Raw genomic sequence first — 19089 nt, 5'->3', positions numbered from 1 at the left:
TAGAAGGCTAGAAGTTTCTGTACTGGTGAGAGCTATAGGAAGGAAGACATGAATAAGAGCAGGACTTCTTGGGTTTGAGTCGTATTGCCATGTCTGACATGAGAAACAGATGAGGGGGAAGAAAGGAACTTAATATAAGGGAGAATAACTTTTTCTCTGTTCTCTTCCATGTAGGCCTCTCACAGGTAATGTCTTCCCTCTGATTCTTGAAATCCACTAAAATCTAACCTCCCCCTCTTGCTACATGTCCACATTCTTGTTTTTTACTTTCAAAGGGATTGAAAAATAATGGCAGGTTTCATACCTTTGCATACCCTTTGTGCCCAGGGTGATCCCAGCTTTCTCTTTAGAAATAAAGAAAAAATTTTCTTGTCCTTTTCTTTCCCTGCCTTTAGTTTTTCTGCCTCTCAGATTACTATTACTAGAACAGATTAGAGTGGAATATTGTGTAGCAACTACTTAGATATAATTCCTCATTCCTCCATACTAATTCTACTGGCTCAGACTGGGCAAATCATTCCATGACTTTCCAGACTACCCAGTAGCGACCCTATGAAAATTGATAATAGATTATGTACTCAGCACAATTTGTTTACCATAGTTTGCATAGTAATCATTCAGTAAACTCTTAATTTTACTAGGTGACTTACAGTGGAAATATTTCTTTTTCCTGAGTAGGTTCCAGCCAGAGGGTAGGGAGGGAGCTGAGTAGATTCATTTGACTGTGTTTGTGAGTGTATGTGCTCAAGCGCTGCATGTGCAGATGCATGTAGGGATTCTGAGGGTGGGAAGAGGTGGGAGTCCTAATTGCTCCCATACTCCAGCTCAGGGGCAGGAAAGCTGACCTTGTGGCCTGGGGCATTGACTTCCCTGCCTCTGCCTCACTAAGGATCAGAAGCTATAAATGCCACTGCTTGCTGGTTCTTAGCATGGGGCCCTGGCATCCTAAAAATGGGCCAAGGAAGAGACTAGGATAGCTACTCATGCATTGGGTGGGGGGTTGTTTGGGGATAAAAGTCATCCGGCAATCTCTTCTAGGTGTCCTTTCAACACAGGAAATGAATGATGAGAGAGAAAACCTATTTTTAGCTCAAGCCAAAATCTAGGAGTAGGTGTGGATAAAGCAGTTCCTTGGGAAAATACAGTATGTAGCACTTTCATCCTCTTTCAACCTTATTGTTGTAGTTGGTCTGAGGTGGGGTCAGTCTACTGACAGAACTGACAGGACAGGGAAAACATGGTGGCACACAACCCACAGTGGCCCTGGCCCCTATTACAGATCAGGTTGATGTGATAGGAGCTTTCCTTTGTTTTTTGTTGTTGTTTGTTTGCTTGCTTTTTAAATGTGAATTAGGCAATATTCTTTTGTTCTAGGTACATGGGAGACATTTTTATGGCTGAATCAGAGAAAGACTATTTAAGATGCTGAATCATCTTGGTACATTTACAAGTTGAAGGCTATGTTGGTTTGGTTTGTGGATTTTGGTGAAACTTTGTTGAGGAAACCTAGGATCAGGGAACTGTAGGAGAATGGGACAGATATTAGCTGGATCATCTTAAGAGAACCTACAGATCTTCTGTTAGTGTGAGCCTAGAAGAGGGTTTTGGTAATCTTTGGGACTGTTTTGGATCAGGTTATCCAGAGAGGAGTTGTTGCAGGTCCCCTCCCTTTCCCATTCTCTGCCCATCCTCCCTTGGACTATATATGTCCCCACCCTCATCCCAAATACCCCTAATGTTTTTTTTGCTCCCAAAACCACCACCACCCCCAACCCCCATCTTCTTTGAACACAAGGTTTCATCCTGTCAGAGCCTCTTTTGTTCCTGGTCTCCGATAAATAAATGTGGCGCTTGATTAGGGAGAAGAGTTCATCACTGAATTCTAAACTCTTTGACTGCTTTTATTTATTTTTTTTTTTTCAGGTTCAAGTGCTGGATTGTGTCATGTGACCATCCCAAAACTCAGAGCACCCTATGGCCATCCTTGCCCTCTGTCACATAACTTGAAAACTGCCAGATGGCCTTTTTGCAATGGTTCCCTCCAGGAAGCCTTGATCTCAGTGAAGAAGTCCTTTCCCGGCATTCCAGTGCCCCTGTCATCCCCATACTCCTCAGTCACCCTTAACAAACAAAGGCAATCACACACATGGTGTAACAAATACACAAAGTAAATAATAATTACACTACTTATGATCAGAGGGGCACTGGCCAGGTCCACACACAACATAAAGTGGGAGAGGGGGTGCTAGTTCCCACTAGGTTGCTGGACTGTGCCTCCAAGCCTCTTTAACCCCATGCCTCTTTGGGGGTGAGGGGGACCAAGGAAATGAGATTTCAACTCTTAGATTTATGTTCAAAAGAAAAAGACCCTCCCCCAACAAAGGTCATTATTTGGCGGTGTTAAAGTGGCATAGTCTAAGTGTCCCCCAGGTCTAATGCTCCAGCTCTCTAGAATTTGTAGAGGGAAGTCACCTGATGTCTATTGCCCAACCCCCACCCTGTGCCAAGATCAGGAGACCGGAGCATTTGATCTTGGAGGAGGCATCTTCTGTTCTTCACTTCTCTGTTCCTCTCCTTCAACCAAGGAAATGTGAATGGTGTTGTCAGGTGTATCTTGTTTTCCAAGATTGGGGTAGAAGGAAGGATGAAGAACAGGGCCAGAGAGGAGAGGCTGGGGGTTAGCATAGCTGTTATATGGGAGGCGAGTTGAAATACTTAACAGCCCTTGCCCATTCCTGTACCAAAACACCTCATCTCATTTTTTCACTATGGGAATGGGAAGAAGACACTAAAGCTCACCAACATCACCTTCCCAAGGGTGGTCACATACCTTTGCCCCTTCTACCTGGGCCAGTCAGGAGAGTCATATTCGGGAAGAACAGGCCTTCCAGGTCATCTCTCCAGGCCGGGCTTTAGTCCAGTACTGTTTGCATCAGACCCATAACTGCTGGCTCTGCTTAGAGTGACAGTTTTGCTGAAGGTTCTTTATCTCCTCTCCTGACATCCTCTAGGCTCTTGCCTGGAGCCAAGAGGTCTGTGGTGAGGTATGGATAGGGTGTGGATCAGGAGAATCTCAACTCCTTGGCTTCAGGCACACTGTCCAGCTGGGAGGCAGAGGGGAACTTGTACTCTGAAGCCTGTGACTCCTCTAAGCCTCACATCTCTTCACCACTACTCTGGTGCCCTGGTTATCTGTCCCACAGCGAGAGGTATTTTATGTCCATAAAGTGCCCGTGGTAAGTGCTCAGAATTCATCTCTTGGCTGTGGCGGGTGCTGCTATTTCTCATTCCATCGAGGGGAAGAAACTGAGGCACAGTGAGTCCAGAGGATGGTGGGTCAGGATTATGGGAGGAATGAATAGGCCCAGCTAGTGACTTGGAGTGGCAACAAGTCCCTGCCTGTTTCCTAGCCTTCCCAACCAGGGAGTCTCCATCCTTCTAATCCTCTGCTCTAACTGGCCGTGTCAGATGCTTTTTCCTTCCCCATTGTATTGTCCCCTCCCTGCTGCCAGGTACTGCTAGATTCCAAAAATAAAAGATAAAAATAATTATAGACACTCTGCTCCCTTGTTCTCCCCCCTTCCACCCTGAGCTTTGGGTTTGGAGGAACTAGAATGTCCCCCCTCCAGAATCCCTTCCATCTTGGTCTGCTGGCTCTATTCCCTAGCCCAGAGCAGTGATTTGGATTCAAATGCCCTGTAACCTTCAACCTTCTTACTACTCATTTCTTGACTCCTCCTAACCCTTCCCAGACCTGGGACTCTGGGATCTCTATACTTTTTTTATTGACCTGAAGATAGAGGCTGGGAGTAGGGGTATTCCACAGGCTCTTTGGTCTCTCTCTCAGCTGGGGGGAATTTGGGCATATGTGGGCCACACCCTCTGGCTAAATAACTCAGGACTATGAGGGTGGATATGAGGGTTAATTTAGTGGCTCTCATACAGATCCTGAATGTTGAGGGTGCTCCCCTCCCCTTCTCCCCACCCCCAGCTCCTAAACCCTAACCTCTTACCAGTTTCCATGACTGCTGGAATTCAGTTCAACCCATTTGGCTCAGGAAGGTTAAGTTGGGTGATTATGGGTTGGAAACTTCCATGTGTTAGCCCTCTTGCCCTCTACTCCCATTCCCAACCCTGGAGGCTTTATACAAGTGCTTAAGTAGGTGGGTATTGAGGGAGAACAGTGGGTGGGTAGGTGGGTAATAAGGGAGAAATGGGGCACAGTGGGCAGGGGCCCTTCTATTTCAGTAAAGCCAAATACCAAAAAATGAAAAGTCACAATAAATAAATAAATAAAATTCCAAGATCCTTACTTTTGCCCCTGCCCTCACTTCCCTTCCCCTGGCCACTGCTGGAGGGAGAAAGGGAAGAAGCTAAGAATGGATTTTTTATTTCCTCCTACTGAGAATGGTAGTCAGGGGATCTCCCCAAACCATACCAAGCCCCCACCTTGCCAGTGGAAGAAAGGAGGCTGGGTGTGGGGCTTTCTCTTATTCCATTTCAGCCTCTTTCTCATCTTTTATCTCTGCCTGGTCTCTGTCTCTTCTGCCTCTCTCTCCCTTTGCCTTCTCACTGCTGCTTTTTTTGTTCCTCTGTCTCTATCCCTCTGCTCTACCTCTGTCTCTACGTCTCTCTGTCTTCTTGCCAAACCTTCTCACTTGCAAACCTCAAACACTCCCCACCTGACCATACCCCCTCTTCCCCCTGTCCCCCAAACCCCTCACCCATCAATCCCCACCTGCCTCCCTCTGTTGTATTGCACACTGCTTGGGCAGGGAACAAGGTGTGATGTTCATGGGAAGAGGTGGAGGGAGCTCAAGGGCCTGGGGGCATGGGGATCAGGGCTGGGGGTCTAGGGGTAGGGTCTATGGGGGAGGCATCCTCTGTCCCCCACCTTAGGAGCAGCCACAGCGATCCACCACCATGCCAGGGATCTTGCCGTAGATAATCTGCTGCTTGTCATTGAAGTAGAGCATGTTGATTGGGGACATCTTGGTGGGAGTACAGCAGGGCCCAGCAGAGCCTCTTGGATTAGCCTGTTGCACCAAGTGGGTGTGCGGATACTTTTGCATGAACATGTACTCGCACTGGCCGGAGCAGTAGTTGGCCTTGTATCGTTTAGGCGCGATGATCCAGTCCCAGCCAAAAGCCTCAAAGTCCACTGTGAGGGGGTATCGGCAGCAGCGGGACTCACTTGAGTGCTCATCGCAGTCCAGGCCCAGGTTCCGCCGGGACCGTTTTGTGTTCTCTAGGACCCGAAGCTCCATAAAAGGATGCTGGGGATGAGGGAGAGGAGAAAGAGATGTGATAGAGCCCTGAAGAGTTCCTACTCCCTTTCCTTTCTCACCTGCCCTTCAACAGGGGTATCAGAACAGAGACCATTGCCTTCTAAGCTGTTCCTCTGCTCCCATACCCCATATCTTCTACCCTCTCTCCTTGTAAGCTAGCTATCTGTCCTTCAACTCACTTCTTGAATTCCCCCTCTCCTGGCAACCTGATCCTGATCAGCCCCTTGGCCCCAGGCCTCATCAACAGCCCATTTTTGTGTTCTCTTGGATCTCCCATTAACTCACACTTCACCCCAAATCCAGTCTTCAGCTGTTGTCTGGCTTGTATCTGAAAAACACTAGCTGCCACTCCCCACCCAATCCCCCAAAACTGCTCCTCTAGAACCAGCTCCTGGCCCAAGAGAAATAATGCTGGTCCCCAGCCCTTCTCATCCCTGGTCTACCTTTTCCAACATCCCACCTCCTCAGGACCAGGTTACACATATCTGACACCATCTCAAGCTCCCTGCTCACCAGCCCCTCAGCTCCCGGCCCCAGGGAGGTGACAGCCAGGTCTGTGCCACTGGGATCAAAGGCGTTGATCTCGATGCCCCAGTTGCTCTGTGGCTGGCGGAACCAGCTGTGTAGCACTTGCTTGAAGTCGATGCTCTGCCAGTGGCCTGAGCGTGAGTGCAGCTCAATCTTGAGTGAGCGGATACGGATGTGACGCCGGCCTCCGCCCCCTCCCCCTGCAGTCCCTTCCCCAGTTAGGGGTTTCAGTCGCAAGATCTGCAGGTAGACTGTGGCTGGGCGGGGCACGGGCCGCAGATACACCCACAGCTGGGCCTTCAGTACCTTTGTGAACATCACCTTGGGGCTGAAGTGGAAATGGCAGCAGAGAGGGCTACCATCTGTCTGCACCGCAGGGTCCGCTGATAAGAGAGAAGGGGACACAGCATCAGCAAAGGGTATTTGTGAAGGGCATCAGCAGCCCTGGGTGGCATTGACAACTTGGAAAACTCCTCCTGAGTTGTCCAGTTCTTTACCCTTCTCGTGTTTGTCTTGTTGACTACTATGCCACTGGTACTCAGAACAATGCCTCCTTTCTTTCCCTATAGGATATCTCTCTCAGGCCTTACTGATCTGCATCCATTTGCCCCAGTACACACAATCCCCTCTACCAGATAACCTGCACAGATAGCTATCAGGGATATCCCCTTCCACCTGCAGCCTTCCATTCCTCCAACTGCACCCCCTGCCCCCCAGCGTGTAGGGCTCCAAATTTTTCTGAACTTTTGATGCTCTTCATAGAAGCCAAACCTCATATCACACCTGCTGTCCTCATGGCACCTTGCCCCATTTCTGCTCTGTGTTGTATGGTGGCCAGGTGGAGCCTGGCACAGCCCCCACCCCCAACCAGATGGTCTTGAGGGTGGATAACCAGGGTCCAGGTAGGGAACAGGGGCTAAATATATTCCATGAGGTAAACCAAGAAGCATCTTAGGCTTCTTGTACCATTCATGCTAGAAATAACATACTCAGAAGAATGGAGCTACTCAAGTACTTCCTGTGCATCTGACTCTCCAGTCCCTTGAACCTGAGAACAAGCTTCCTGAGCTGCTTCTTCCTCATCATCACCATACTGCCTCAACTTTTGAGGAAGGGAAAAACTACCTCCATGTTGTTTACTCCTACTGCCCAAAAGCATCAGCAATAATATTCAACACATCAGATCAACTGGAATCAGTCTTCTTTTCTCCCCCTAGTTTCTTTTGGTTTCTCAGTCCAAGGCCAATAAGTCTTTACAAAGGTTTAACATCTCAACTTTACATTTTGGCCCATTACCCCTTATTCTGGACTATAAATTGACCCTTCTTGGGTCTAATGGCTGATCCTCAGCATCTGCCCTTGCTTCCATTTCAGTTCCTCTCAGTTCTGCTTTCTGAGCTCTTAAGTCAGTTGGAAATGCCCTAAATAATGTTTCTCATTCTAAACAAACTGAGAGAAAAAGAGGCATGAGTGTCCAGAGCTATGTAATTATGAGCAGGAAGTCCAGGACCTTAGGTATCATGCCCAGGTCTTGAGTTCTGCATAATCATGGAGGACTTAGCATCTATTGTCTCCCATCCCCGCCCCATCCCCGCCCGCCCCCCCCCCACCCCCCCAGGATAAGGAGGGTCTTCCAAGTGAAGTGAGGAAAGTGTTCTACGATCTTCGTATATTCAGGAATGAGACACAAAATTCCTCTGGTAGCTTCCTTTCCCTTGGTTCTTCTCTGAGGTCCTAGGGCACTGGTAGTCCTCCCAGTTATCCTCCTGCTGGACCTGTAGTGCCAGTATTCAAGGGAGGGTTCAGGGAGTAGAGATTCAGAGAGTAGCTGGGGTGGGGAAGCTGTTGGTGAGATGGGGCTACTTACTACTTACTATGCCTAATTTCATAAGGTTGTCTTATTTTCCCACCTGTCTTCACTATTAGCTATTAATCTCCATGAGGGTGGACACTTGTCAATACTGTGTCTGTTTTGCTCCCTGTTGTAGCTTTAATGCCTCCCATAATACCAAGCAGTGTTCAATAAATGCATGCTGAATGAACTCCTGAAACTTCAAATCTTATATTATACAGGCAAGGGCCTAAAAGTTCTTCCTGGCATTGAAACACTGTTCTTTGACTACAATCAAAGTGGGTTTGATCACTGCTTGACTTCTCATTAACCTGTATCTGACCTTACCCACCAAATGTCTCAGGGATACAGATAATAATTCTTGTTTCATAGGAGTGCTCAGCATTAAATAAAGAGTGAAAATAGTAGTAGCTTCTCAGTAAATGGTGGTTTATTGTTAGTTTTGTAAACTCTAAACATACTGCCCTACCTAAGCTGACCCAAGGTTTAGAAATGGAGAATTGGGCACCAGGGCCCCATCCCTCGAAGTCTTTGGTTTCTTCAGACAGATACTCCAGGGAATCACCATCCCCTTCTCCCCCAGTGGATGTGGGACAATTGGTACTACAAGGGGACAGGGCCAAGATGGATGGAGAAAGAAAAGGGAAAGGAGAAGAGACAGGAAAGAGACTGGAGGTGGTGAGAGAGATAAGAACAGAGAAGAGACTGTTAGAGATGAAGGCAGGCTGAAAAAGACAGGCAAGAGAACTGGAGGAGAGGAGGAAGGGAGAGGGGAAGATCATGGTAGGGGGAGAAGAAATAAGCTTGGGAGTTGAAGAACACTGGGAGAGAAGGGGGAATGCAAAAGGAATAGGTGGAGGCTAAAAAGTGAAAGGAGGAAGGTAGTAAGCTCTGTGGGGTAAAGAGAAAGGATAGAAGGATACAGAGAGAGGAACAAAGGAGAAGCAGGTAGTGCCACAGAGGGAAACAAGAGGCTTGGGAGAGTCCCCAACACACACATAGGCCCAGCTCCCAAGGGGAGGGGAAGGAGCCACATCTGTGTTGGATTGATCGGGTTGATGGCAGGCAGCAGGTCAGGTTTAGTAGGCGGTGCTGGTCTGGAGAGAGGTCATTGCACTATTTTCAGCAAAAGCCCAACCCCCTCCCAGCTCACCACCTCCTCCTCCACCGCCCCCCCCCCCCAACCCCCTTACACACTCTCCTTACCCAGGCTGGAAGGCCTAGGGGCAGGAGGTTGGGCTGAGAGGGCAGGGGCCTCTTGGTGTATGAGAGCAGAGAGAAACTGAGGGGCTGGGCTTGGCTCCCAGAAGGGCAAGGGGGCTGGGTTCCCAGGATGAAGGCTGGGGTGGGAGAGCCTGAAAGGGTGGAGGGAACTAGGGCAGGCACTGCAGCCTAGGAGAGGTGGGGGCTGGGGTCCAGGGCTGAGGGCTGGGGGAGGGGAGGAAGGGGGAGGGGAGCGGAGGCCATCTCTGCTGACAAACACCTCCCCCGATTAGCAGAGCACAAGTCTCTTATTAAAGCGGGTCCCTGGGGATTAGACTATAAAAGTCTCTTTTTCCTTTTCCCCTCTCTCCCTCCCTTCCCCTCCGCTCCCCCTCCCTCTCATAAGAGCTCAGCTTTGCTCTTAAAGGGGACGTACAATACCTGGCTGGAGACCTAGTTCCCTAGTTATCCTTAAGTGAAAAGAGGGCGGAAGTTCGGGAAGAACCCCACCTACTGGTGTTCTTCCCTGCACCCCCCCTCACCCCAGCCTAACCTGCACTTCCCGATGCAAGCACAGAGTGCCTTCACTTCCTGCACCCCCTTTACCAAGACTAACTCTGGGCTCGAGTCCGTTGGTTAAGAGATGCTAAGGGTGGAGAAAGGCAAGGGGAAGGTCCATCACCCATTCTGAAACTCCTTACACACACTATACCACAGGGACCAGAGTACCTTTTCCCTCTGTACCCTTCATCTTCTTCCAGCAAACTCTTTTTCAGAATTCCTCTACAACTGTTTCCTAGAATCCCCACCCCCACCCCTGCCTTCAGTCAATCTTAGACTGACCCTAGCTTCTGTAAAGCAGAAACCTCAGGAACACAAGGGAGACTGAGGAACCCAGACAGATCCCAGGCTTTCTTCACCACCACCACCACCACCACCCTCCTCAGCAAGTTTCCTAGTCATTTGGGTTTTCTTTTCTTTATGGCCTGGCCAAGTATTGTGGAGTTAGTGTCTGCAGAAAGACTGGTGGCAGTATGAGGAACTCAGCCTCCTAGAAGCACACCTGGGTTCCTGCTTCTCCCATGGGGTGGGCTACTAGGACTCCACCTCAGCCCCCAGCTTTTTATGACCCATCTGCCAATAAACCAGTCCCCCCCCCTTCTGTTCAGAGCCATAAAACCAAACTGTGGGGTGGGGGGAGTGACTTTGCCAAACCACTAGGGAATAAGAGAGGGCCTGGTTCCCTGGAGTTGGAGCGGGGAAGGGGTGAAGGGACCTCAGTGGGGGAGGGGAAAGGGAGTCATCTGACCCTAGGGAGAGCTGGGGGGGGGGGTTGGCCTGGATTTTCCAGGCCATAAAATTTCAAAGCAGCTCAAGTCTATTAACATGTTCATCTTCCGTTTGGCCAGGGGCTTGAATGCCTGGGTTCCCCCTCCCTCCTTATCTATTTCTTTCTTTTTTTCCCTAGATCTCCCTCTCTCTCCTCAAATCCGGTTTCTAGTAAAGGCGGGTGAATATGGAAAGGAACGATAAGCTTTGAGTAGCCAAAGGGGTGCCCTTAGCCCTAGCGCAAGAGTTGAGTTCTCTGAGCTCGGTCAGTAGGGAGAAGACACAGCTTTTCCAGCCCCTTGGGAGACCTGGTGTCAGAAGGGCTCTGGGTGAAATGAGTGCCAGTTGGGCTGCCAGGAGAGACACGGGGCTCTGGGACCTCACTCCTGCTGGAGGGAGAAGAGCGCTCAGTTCTCTGCAGCTCAAGTGGGCGCGCTGCGGTGCCAGGGGTGGAAAGGGTGGAGAGTTGGTGCCAAGGCCATTGGGAGGCAGAGAGCACCGCAGCCCGCTAGGGACTGCGGGGGTCCCGAAGTGTCCCGATACGGTTCTCCAGCCTCTCCACCATCGCCCCTCAGGACTGAGCTGTTGCCCCTTCCACGCCGCTGCGAATGGGCCCCAGCTTCCCCAGTCTCCCCGCAACACGGGTCTTTTTTCGCACACACGGGGTGGAAGGCGGTGGTATCTCGCAACCCTCTCGGTTTGCCCTCCCACCTCAGGGAACCGAGTGTGCATACAACTCCGCAGCCCATCTCCACTGCTCAAAAAACTTCTACGGAGCAGCCCCCGTCCCCCAATCAGTCAAGTTTTCGCAGAAAAGGCTTCTGGGCCAGAGCAGCCGCGAGCGCCCCGCTTCAGAGCGGGAGGCGCTCACTTTCCCGGAGCCCGAGCCAGCACCCCACTGCTCGCGCCCCGCCGCCCACTTACTCTCCTGAGCCATGCTAATGACAGTCTCGGTGGTGGCGTGGTACTCGTCCTCCTCCAGGAAGTCCTCGGGCTGCAGCGCGTCGCCCTGGAAGTCGTGCAGGTCCAGGATCTGCTGTAGTGGCGGCGCCTTGGGCAGCAGCTGCTTCACCACCTCGCGGCTGATGTTGGGCGCCTCCTTGAGCCGCAGTTTGCTCAGGATCTGTGACTTGATGCTCTCCAGGCGCAGCTCGCGGCTGTGCTGCCGCCACACGCACACGGGGCAGCCGTCGGGCTCGGGCGCCACGGACGGGGCCGGCCGGCTCGAGCGCTCCCCCCCGGCCCCCGCCGCCGCCGCCGCCGCCGCCGCCGCCGCGGGGCCCTCGGCCGCCTCCCCCCGGGGCCGCAGCTCCAGGGCGAGGAGCAGGAAGCCCAGCAGCAGCGGGGCCGCGAGCACCATGCTGGAGGGGAGGGGAGGGAGGACTGGGGGGCGGGGACGCCGGAGTCCCGCAGGGAGGGGGCGGAGGGAGAAGGGAGGGAGGAGGAGGGGGTCCGGGCGGCGCGGGATTGGGGGCTGCCCGGCCGAGGGGGGGCCGGGGGGGCCGGGGGCGGCGGGCGCGCGGGCGGGGCGGGCGGGCGGCCGGGGCGGGCGGCTGGGGGGGCCCGAGCCGGGGCCAGGCCCTTTATAGCCCCGGCCCCCGTGTCGTCAGCGGCCGCGATTGGCTGCGGAGCCAACAAAAGAGGCAGCGCTGTCATCCGAGGCGAGAGAGGGAGCCGGAGAGAGCCGAGGAAAAGAGAGAGAGAGGGAGGGAGAGAGAGAGAGAGAGAGAGAGAGCGAGGGCCCAGAGAGAGATGAAGAGACAGAGATACTGGGGTGAGGGAGAGGAATGGAGAGAAAGAGAAAGTCAGGGTCAGAGAGACCAAGGAGAGACAGAGAGATAAAGACGTAGGAGACAGATCAAGAGACAGAGAGGAAGAGCAGCAGCAAGAGGAAAGAGAGACAAAGGGGGGAGAAGACAGAGGGGAGAAGACAGAGAGGGGAGAGACTTAGCTAGAGAGACAGAGACAGAGAAGGAAAGAGACTGGTAGAACTAGTGGGACAGTTAGAGGGGGGAGAATCAGGGACAAAGACAGGGGAGAGAGACCAGAGAGAGGAGAGAAGTATGGCCAGACCGAGGGAAGAGATGGAGGTCTATGGAGCCAGACCGCAAGAGGTCAGGGATACAGAGAGATGGGAACCGGGGCAGAGGAACTGATGGGACAGAGACCAGAGCCCCGGGAAAGAAGGAGAGGGAGAGAAATCTAGAAAGGGAGGCTTGGGAGATGCCAAGGGAGCCCCTGAAGAGGCAGGCACAGAAGATCAGAGGAAGGCAGAGATGAGAAGACAAGAGACTCGGCAAGGGAAGGAGAGACAGCACAGTGACAGGGTCAGCCTTGGTGGGAGTATGGAGAGCCCAAGGGAGAGGAGGTAGAGAATTTGAACCCAGAGGAACCCCAGCTACCAGAGGTAGCCCAAATAAAATGTTTCCAGAAGCCATGGAGGGAAGCATCAGGCTAGGCTCCCTAGGGGCTCAGGAACAGTGAAATGGAGGGAAGGGACATGGGGGTAGCAAGAGAGACTAGGAGAGAAAGAGAACAGGGACAATCTGAGCAGTTGGGGAGGTGGTGGGAAGCCCTGATACAAGAGGGAGTCTTAGAGCTGGGAAGAGTGTGAGCCTGAAATTGAGGCCTGAAAGGGATAAAGGAGTCAGCAGGCTGGAAAAAGGCAGGAACTATGGACCACTGGGGACCACTGGGACTGGGGGAGGAGTAGAGGAAGCATGCGGGAGACCACTTGCTTGCAGAGGAATCTGGGACTCTGAATTCCTAGCTACACTGTTGCATCTGCAGGGTCTTAGAAGTCTGAGAAGGCTCTTGTGATTGCAGAGAATGAGAGAGAAGTCTGCCCTCAGCCGCCTTGAGTTGGAGACAGCAAGTTGCAAAGGGAGAAACCCAGATGTGGGACCAGCCCTAGCTTGCAGGTGTGACTCTGGGTGCAGCTAGAGGGCAGAGTGAAAGAGAGCTAACATGCTCCTGAGGTGCTTGACTTCGGGTTCTGGATTCTTTTTCCCAGTCCTCAGTTTGCCCATGCTTATTTCTTGAGTCCAGAGCCCTGGAGATCAATAGACAACCAGTAGATTGAAAATGTTTGAAGAGATTGGGTCTTGCTCACTTCCTGGTACACACAGTGTTTTATTGAGTAACGAGATGATCATTATTGGGCTTCTCAGGCAGAAAAAAGAGACACTGCTTTCCTCTGTGGATTAGAGCCCAAGAGAATGTCTTGAAATGGAACACTAGGCATAAGGACAAAGTTGGGTTGGGAGCTGGAGTGAAATGAGGGAAGAAACTGGAGGTCCAGGTGTGAGGCAGGAAGGTTGGGTAGGGATCCGGAAAACCAAGCTGGGGAGCTTTGAAGAGATGAACCATTTCCGTGGAGAACAGGAACTAAGACTGCAACAGAATGGAGTAAATTAGACAGTTTGTTCTCTCTCTTGCTTTGGACCAAGACACGGGCATCTCAACATTTCATCAAGTTTCTTCATCTATAAAATGTGGATCACACCATCTCTCTGCAACAAGCTGTGAGGATTACATAGTAATCAATCAATCAATAGTGGCCTTGATGGGCTCCTTCTTCTTTGTGACTCTTTCCTTTCTGATCTCCTAGAGCAATGATTGCCTTTACCACATATCCTGGCCTAGCCTGTTCTCCAAAATGTTTCTCTGATGTAATTTCCTCAGCGAAACTCCTCGAGAGCAGAGGTGGTATCACCTCCTTCTCCTTCCTGGGAGGAAGCTGCCTAGCCTTCTCTTCCTCACTAAGCATGTTTCTAATGGTAGGTCTACGAGAGATGCAAAGATAAATGACTCAGCCCCTTTCCTCAGGAATCATCTAGAGTGGACATGACACTAGGTAAACAGTAGCAGCCAAAACTCCAAGACAGATGCCTTCTTGATATTTCTATCTCGATGTCCCAAGTTACCTCAAATATCACGAGTTAAATATGATAAATAGATAACTCCTTCTCTCCCCTGAAAATGTGCCCCCAGTGTGCCATTGCTGAGGCACATTTTCATTTTATTGAATAAGAATCATCAGGCCAGAAGCCTGGAGCTAGACTTCACCTTTCTTCTCTTGATCATCTCTGAATCTTTGCATAAATTGTTTCCTCTTCTTGGAACAACTACCCTTTCTACTTCCCCTGCCCCCACTCCCCAGTCTCTTGGCCAAATTTATTGTCTTCAGGTTGCAGTGTAGAGATTTTAGACATGTCTTCCAAAAGTCCAGTCCTGACTCCAAAGCCTAGAGTAGATGCTCTCCCTAGCTACCTCTGCACCATTCTGTGTGGTATGGAGGTTACTCTTACATAGCTTCTAGACTAGAACCAGTCTGCCTGGGTTCAAGGTCCAGCCCTCCTGTTTACCTGGCTGTGTAAACTTGGCTCTTTATGCTTATCCGTAAGATGGGGATAACAATATTGTACCTATTTCATAAGGTTATGAGGATTAACTCCCTGACACAGAATTCTTTTTTCCCCCTGACACACAATTCTAAATGAGTTAATTAGTCATTCCTATTACCCCAATTTATCACCCTTACACTGTGACTGGGATCCAAGGCAACAGGAAATTTTTCCACGGAAGTGTTCCTTAGCTCCTTTGAAAGCAGAATGAATGGACCCCGCTAACTGGATCTGGTCAGAGCCGGGTTGGGGGGAGAGAAAACTGGGTATTTATGGCCATGAGGAGTTATGAGTGTCTGCCAAATGCCAGAGAGCAGGAGTCAGGAACAACTTGTGAGACAGAAAAGATTTTCACCTCCTGGCTTCCCCACCAGTTCCAGGACTGGGCTTAATCCAATGAGTGGGCAAGACTGCCATCTGGTGGTAGAATCTGGAATTTTAGCTCCTTGGAGGTGGGACTAGAACTGCTGTTTTGCTTTGCATACTTTGCATATTTTCACTTTAGATTTCTAACCCAAGAGTTCTATATCATAATGCGTTAAGCCTTGTTTCTTTCTCCAGACCTTCCCGCATCTTGCCTCGTTCCTTAGTTCTCTCAGGCTTGATTACTGTTGGGATCCCCTGAGCTGCAGGAACTAACCCCTGGGAGGGCTCTTTCAGAAGCTTCAGACTTCCAGCTGCCCTAGACCCAGTCCCCAGGAGGGGGCCCTGGAGGCTTCACCGAAAAGGAGCTGGGAGAGAGTATCTGGACATTTAGATCTTTTCTCATCCCCAAACAGGCTAACCAGGGTTTGGGGCCCCGCCCACTGTCCTGGTCTCCCTAGCAACTGTCTTCCTGCCAGGGGTGCCCCTCTCAGGCGTTACCCAGGCAACCTTCAAGGCCCGCCTCCTTCAAGGTCCTGACTGGTTCACGGCAAATGTGGGTCGGGGCCTAAGGGAAGGCATTGAGGTTTGAAGGCTGCGAGCTGCCCGGAGAGAAGCAGGAGGTGTCCCAGGGGGAGGGGTAAGGTTTCAGGAGCTACTGGAGGAAAGAGGCGCTTGTGTAGCCTCGGGTGGAGGGTCTGTTCCATGCTCAGGAAGAGGAACTGGAGGTCTTGGGAGCCGGTCACCAGGGTTCAAGCCAGAGACACCTGGGCCACTCTCGGAGCAGGAGACACCAGAACTGGGGAAGCTCTATAAAGAGGGAGGACTCCTGCCATCGTGCACCCCTTCCCCGCAGACTACCCCGCATACTTAAACTGCCTTATCCCTCACAGCTGGGTCAGTGGGCAGCAACCCAGGATCCCTAATGCCATCTCTTGTCACTTTTTCCTCCTAAAGTCCCTATTTTTAGGATCAGTGGCTCATTCCCTGGCACCGCAGGTCTTTCCAAGGAGGGGAGGGACTGGGGTCATTGAGAAGCTGCTGAGGGGAAGGGGCTGAGGGGCTTCCCTACTAGGCTTGCTTCCCCCTTCTCCTGCCCTCCCAGGGTGAGCCTCTGGGAATGTGGTTTGGGGAGACTATTCTGGGCTGGAATGTTAGTGGAATGGACTCCTCCCAGGTCTCTGCCCACAAAGCCTGAAGCCCCCAGAGAGGACCTCACTGTGTAATTACCATCCTCTTCCACACCACATTCTAAACCCTATAATTACCCTGCTGGATCTCCTAGCAGGCCTGTTAACCTCTTTAACCCCAGGCCCTTGAAGAGAAGTTGGAGGTCGGGAGGAGGGATCCAGAGAGTTTGTATTTTGTGGGGAGCAGGTGGAGGTGGAGTACAGCTGGGGAACTCTGAGAGTCATTTGGAAGTCACATCTTTCTTTGCCCACTGGCCTTCTTCCTAAAGATACCCTACCCTGCCCCCTTCAGCTCCTCTTAGGGCAGGCCCAGCCCTCCAGACTCACAGGTGCACCCTCTTTCCCACCTTTACTCAGTCTCCCCAGGCTTCTCCATCTTTTCCCATCTTTTTCAACAATTGCTCCCTCTCCATGCCCAGGCCTGACATGGGTCCTGCTGGGGGCCACGGCCAAGGCCGCCCCCGTGCCCCGTTTGGCCAGCACGAGGCACCTGCTGATCCAAGGAAAGGAGGGGTCTGGGCATAAAGCCGGTTCTCCTTCTCCAGGGACTTCAGAATGCTGGTGGGTGTGCTGACCCAGGAGGTGGGCTGCCAGGTGAGGAGAGCTGGAATGTTCAGAGGGAATCCAATGTCTAGGAGAAAGCACGGGGCAGTGAAGGTCAAGGTTGTTGCCAAATGAGGTGTGTGCGCGCGTGCATAGCAATGGCGAGGGTGTGAGGATGGCCAGAAGGTCTGGGTGGGGTCTGGGAATGGGAACCAGAGATTAGAGATGTGAGGGCAGGACAGACTGCTCTGGGCTCTGCCTGGTGGTGCCAGCGACCCCCACCCATTCAACCCTGCATCCTCTCCTCACTTCTAGTGCCCTGGGCTGCAAGGCCGCATCCACGGGAAGGAGTCTACTGTGTGAGCAGGTTGAGTGAATGCTCCCCGAGGCCTTCAGTGCTCTCTGCTCCCCTGAGCCTGTGGTAGGTGGCTCCCAGCACCCAGAGCTTCTCTTTGGCACACCCCTACCCACACTATTTGTTGTCTGTGCCTACTAGAACTGTGTCTCACTCATCTCTATAGTCCCTGTGCCTGGCTGGTTTAGGCTTTCAGTAACTGGATGGATAGATGGATGGATGAAGGAATGCCCCAAGGAACAGAAACCTGAAGTAACTACCCCGTCCCAGCATTGCCTCTTCTCGTTGCTCCCATGTTCATGTCTGCTGCATCCCAGGGGACTGGTTAGTTGTGTGGGTCTGTGATTGTCAGGTGGGAGACCACTGCCCTCCTGAGCTGGCCCTGGACCAGAACCACACAGCAGCTGACCTCCTGGTCCAGGCTGTGCATGAACAGCCTGGGGCACCTGCCTTGCTCACTCACCAGCTGAGCATCTGGATTGACCCCACTGGCAACAGTGAGGAGGCTGGGACAGGAGCCAGGCAAGGTTGGGGAGAAGGAGGGGCCAGAAGTCCGGCCCAAGGAGCAGGGAAAGGAACAGGCAAGCACTGGGGCAGAGCGCTGCGGATGGAGCCTGGGCAGTGGAGGGGGTTCTGGGGAAGGCCCTGGGGCTTGAAACGCGGCTCTGGGCTGAGACCAAGGTGGGAAGGAGGGATGCAAGGAGGCTGAATTGTCTCTCCCAACACTTTCCTTGGCCACGTCAAGTGGCGTGGAGTCCAGATATTTCTCAAAGCAAAATCATTTTCATTCTCATGTTACCCCAAAACAGGGTAGGATAAAGGCTTAAGGTAACAAAATCGATCCCCTTAATGTCTTATGCAATCCTCACAACTGCCCTGTAAGGTGTGGAAGGGAGTAGTTTTCCTCTTACTTAAGGGGGGAGGAAGCTGAGGCTCAGGAAGTGTGAACGTTTGGCCAAAGTCCCCCCATTCATGCCATGTAGAGCCTGTGTGGCACGAGTACCTCTGAACTTAGGGCACCTGCTGGGGGTGGGCGGGGTGCACCCGGAGTCTGTGTGTCTGGTATCTGCGGGATCTGCAGGCTGCCCCTGAGCCTCGCTTTCCTTGAAGAAAGGATGTAAGGTGACTTTGGCAGTGATGGTGTTCTCCTGGGTACTAGGGTGCTGTGACCTTGTCTTGCCAGGCATCTGGGGGAGTCAGAGAGGGCCACCATGGTGACTCCACCAACCAGGGCATCTCTGACCTTGCCCTTGTTTTGATCTAACCCTGTAGTCTGGGAGCTGCCATCGAGCACCCATGCCTCCCTTATAACCAAAGCTGGGGCCTTTGGATTTAGGTCTCAGTTCCCTAATTCAGACACAACCTCCTGACCTTAAGTTCTAGCCACCACCCTTTCTATCCTCTCTAGCAAAGGGATGGCCCTGATGCTGCACCCTTTGGTTCCTCTGTCTCCCTCCCCTCTCCTCCTCTTCCTCCTCCCCACCGTTTCCCTGGCATCTCTTTTCCCCTCTGTATTGTTTCCCTCACCACCCCCCCCCCCCCCCCCGTCCTTCCATGCCTCCCCTTCCCCTATTCTCTCCTGTATCTCCCAGCTGTCCTCAACTCTTCTCTTCCCTTCTCTCTCCTCCAGTCCTTCCCAGTCTCCTCACTCCTTTCTCATGCTCCCCTCCCCCACTGGCCTCTGCAGGTGGCAGCTCCCAGGTCATGGGGCCTCTCCTACCAGGGCACCCACAGTTGCATATCTGGATGACATATCTGGATGCCAGACCTTTGGAGTAGGTGCTGGGAGCTCTGAAGGACATGATGTGAGGGGCCAGGTCCCAGTCAGCTGCTTCCCCACTCAGAGGGGCACAGGGCTATATGCCAACTTTCCAGACTAGGGGGTAGGCCATTTGTGTGTATGTGTGTGCATGTGCGTGTGCGTGTGTGTTAAAATACAGATGACATAAAATCTACCAGTTGAACCATTTTTAAGAGAACAGGTCAGGAGCACCTGAGTGGTTCAGTTGGTTAAGCAACTGACGATCTCTGC

The 19089-nt window shown here is 52.0% G+C and overlaps 2 protein-coding genes and 1 long non-coding RNA gene across 3 annotated transcripts in view; 2 read left to right on the top strand and 1 right to left on the bottom strand.

Annotated features, from left to right (window-relative positions):
• The window catches only part of LOC101090953 (SAP domain containing ribonucleoprotein), a 55180-nt gene extending 51629 nt beyond the window's left edge, over positions 1 to 3551 (top strand). The window contains exon 12 of the transcript XR_006600772.1: positions 1924 to 3551. The gene's annotated coding sequence lies outside the window, so the exon portion shown is untranslated. The remainder of the gene's footprint in view (positions 1 to 1923) is intronic.
• Positions 1877 to 11575, bottom strand: GDF11 (growth differentiation factor 11). Its single transcript, XM_003988856.3, has 3 exons — positions 11125 to 11575; positions 5802 to 6199; positions 1877 to 5276 (listed from the first exon to the last, which is right to left on the bottom strand). The coding sequence occupies exons 1-3, from the start codon at positions 11558 to 11560 to the stop codon at positions 4896 to 4898; spliced, it is 1215 nt and encodes a 404-aa protein (XP_003988905.1). The 5' UTR covers positions 11561 to 11575; the 3' UTR covers positions 1877 to 4895.
• Positions 11576 to 15460: 3885 nt separating this feature from the next.
• LOC111561482 lies at positions 15461 to 18585 on the top strand. Its single transcript, XR_002744128.2, has 3 exons — positions 15461 to 15609; positions 16579 to 16753; positions 17018 to 18585. It is a non-coding gene; the product is annotated as an uncharacterized LOC111561482 (long non-coding RNA).
• Positions 18586 to 19089: the final 504 nt, after the last annotated feature.

Source organism: Felis catus, chromosome B4 (assembly GCF_018350175.1).
Source record: "Felis catus isolate Fca126 chromosome B4, F.catus_Fca126_mat1.0, whole genome shotgun sequence".
Classification (NCBI taxonomy): Eukaryota; Metazoa; Chordata; class Mammalia; order Carnivora; family Felidae; genus Felis; species Felis catus.
The sequence above is the reverse complement of the archived record's forward strand: the minus strand, read 5'-3'. Positions and strand labels throughout refer to the sequence as shown.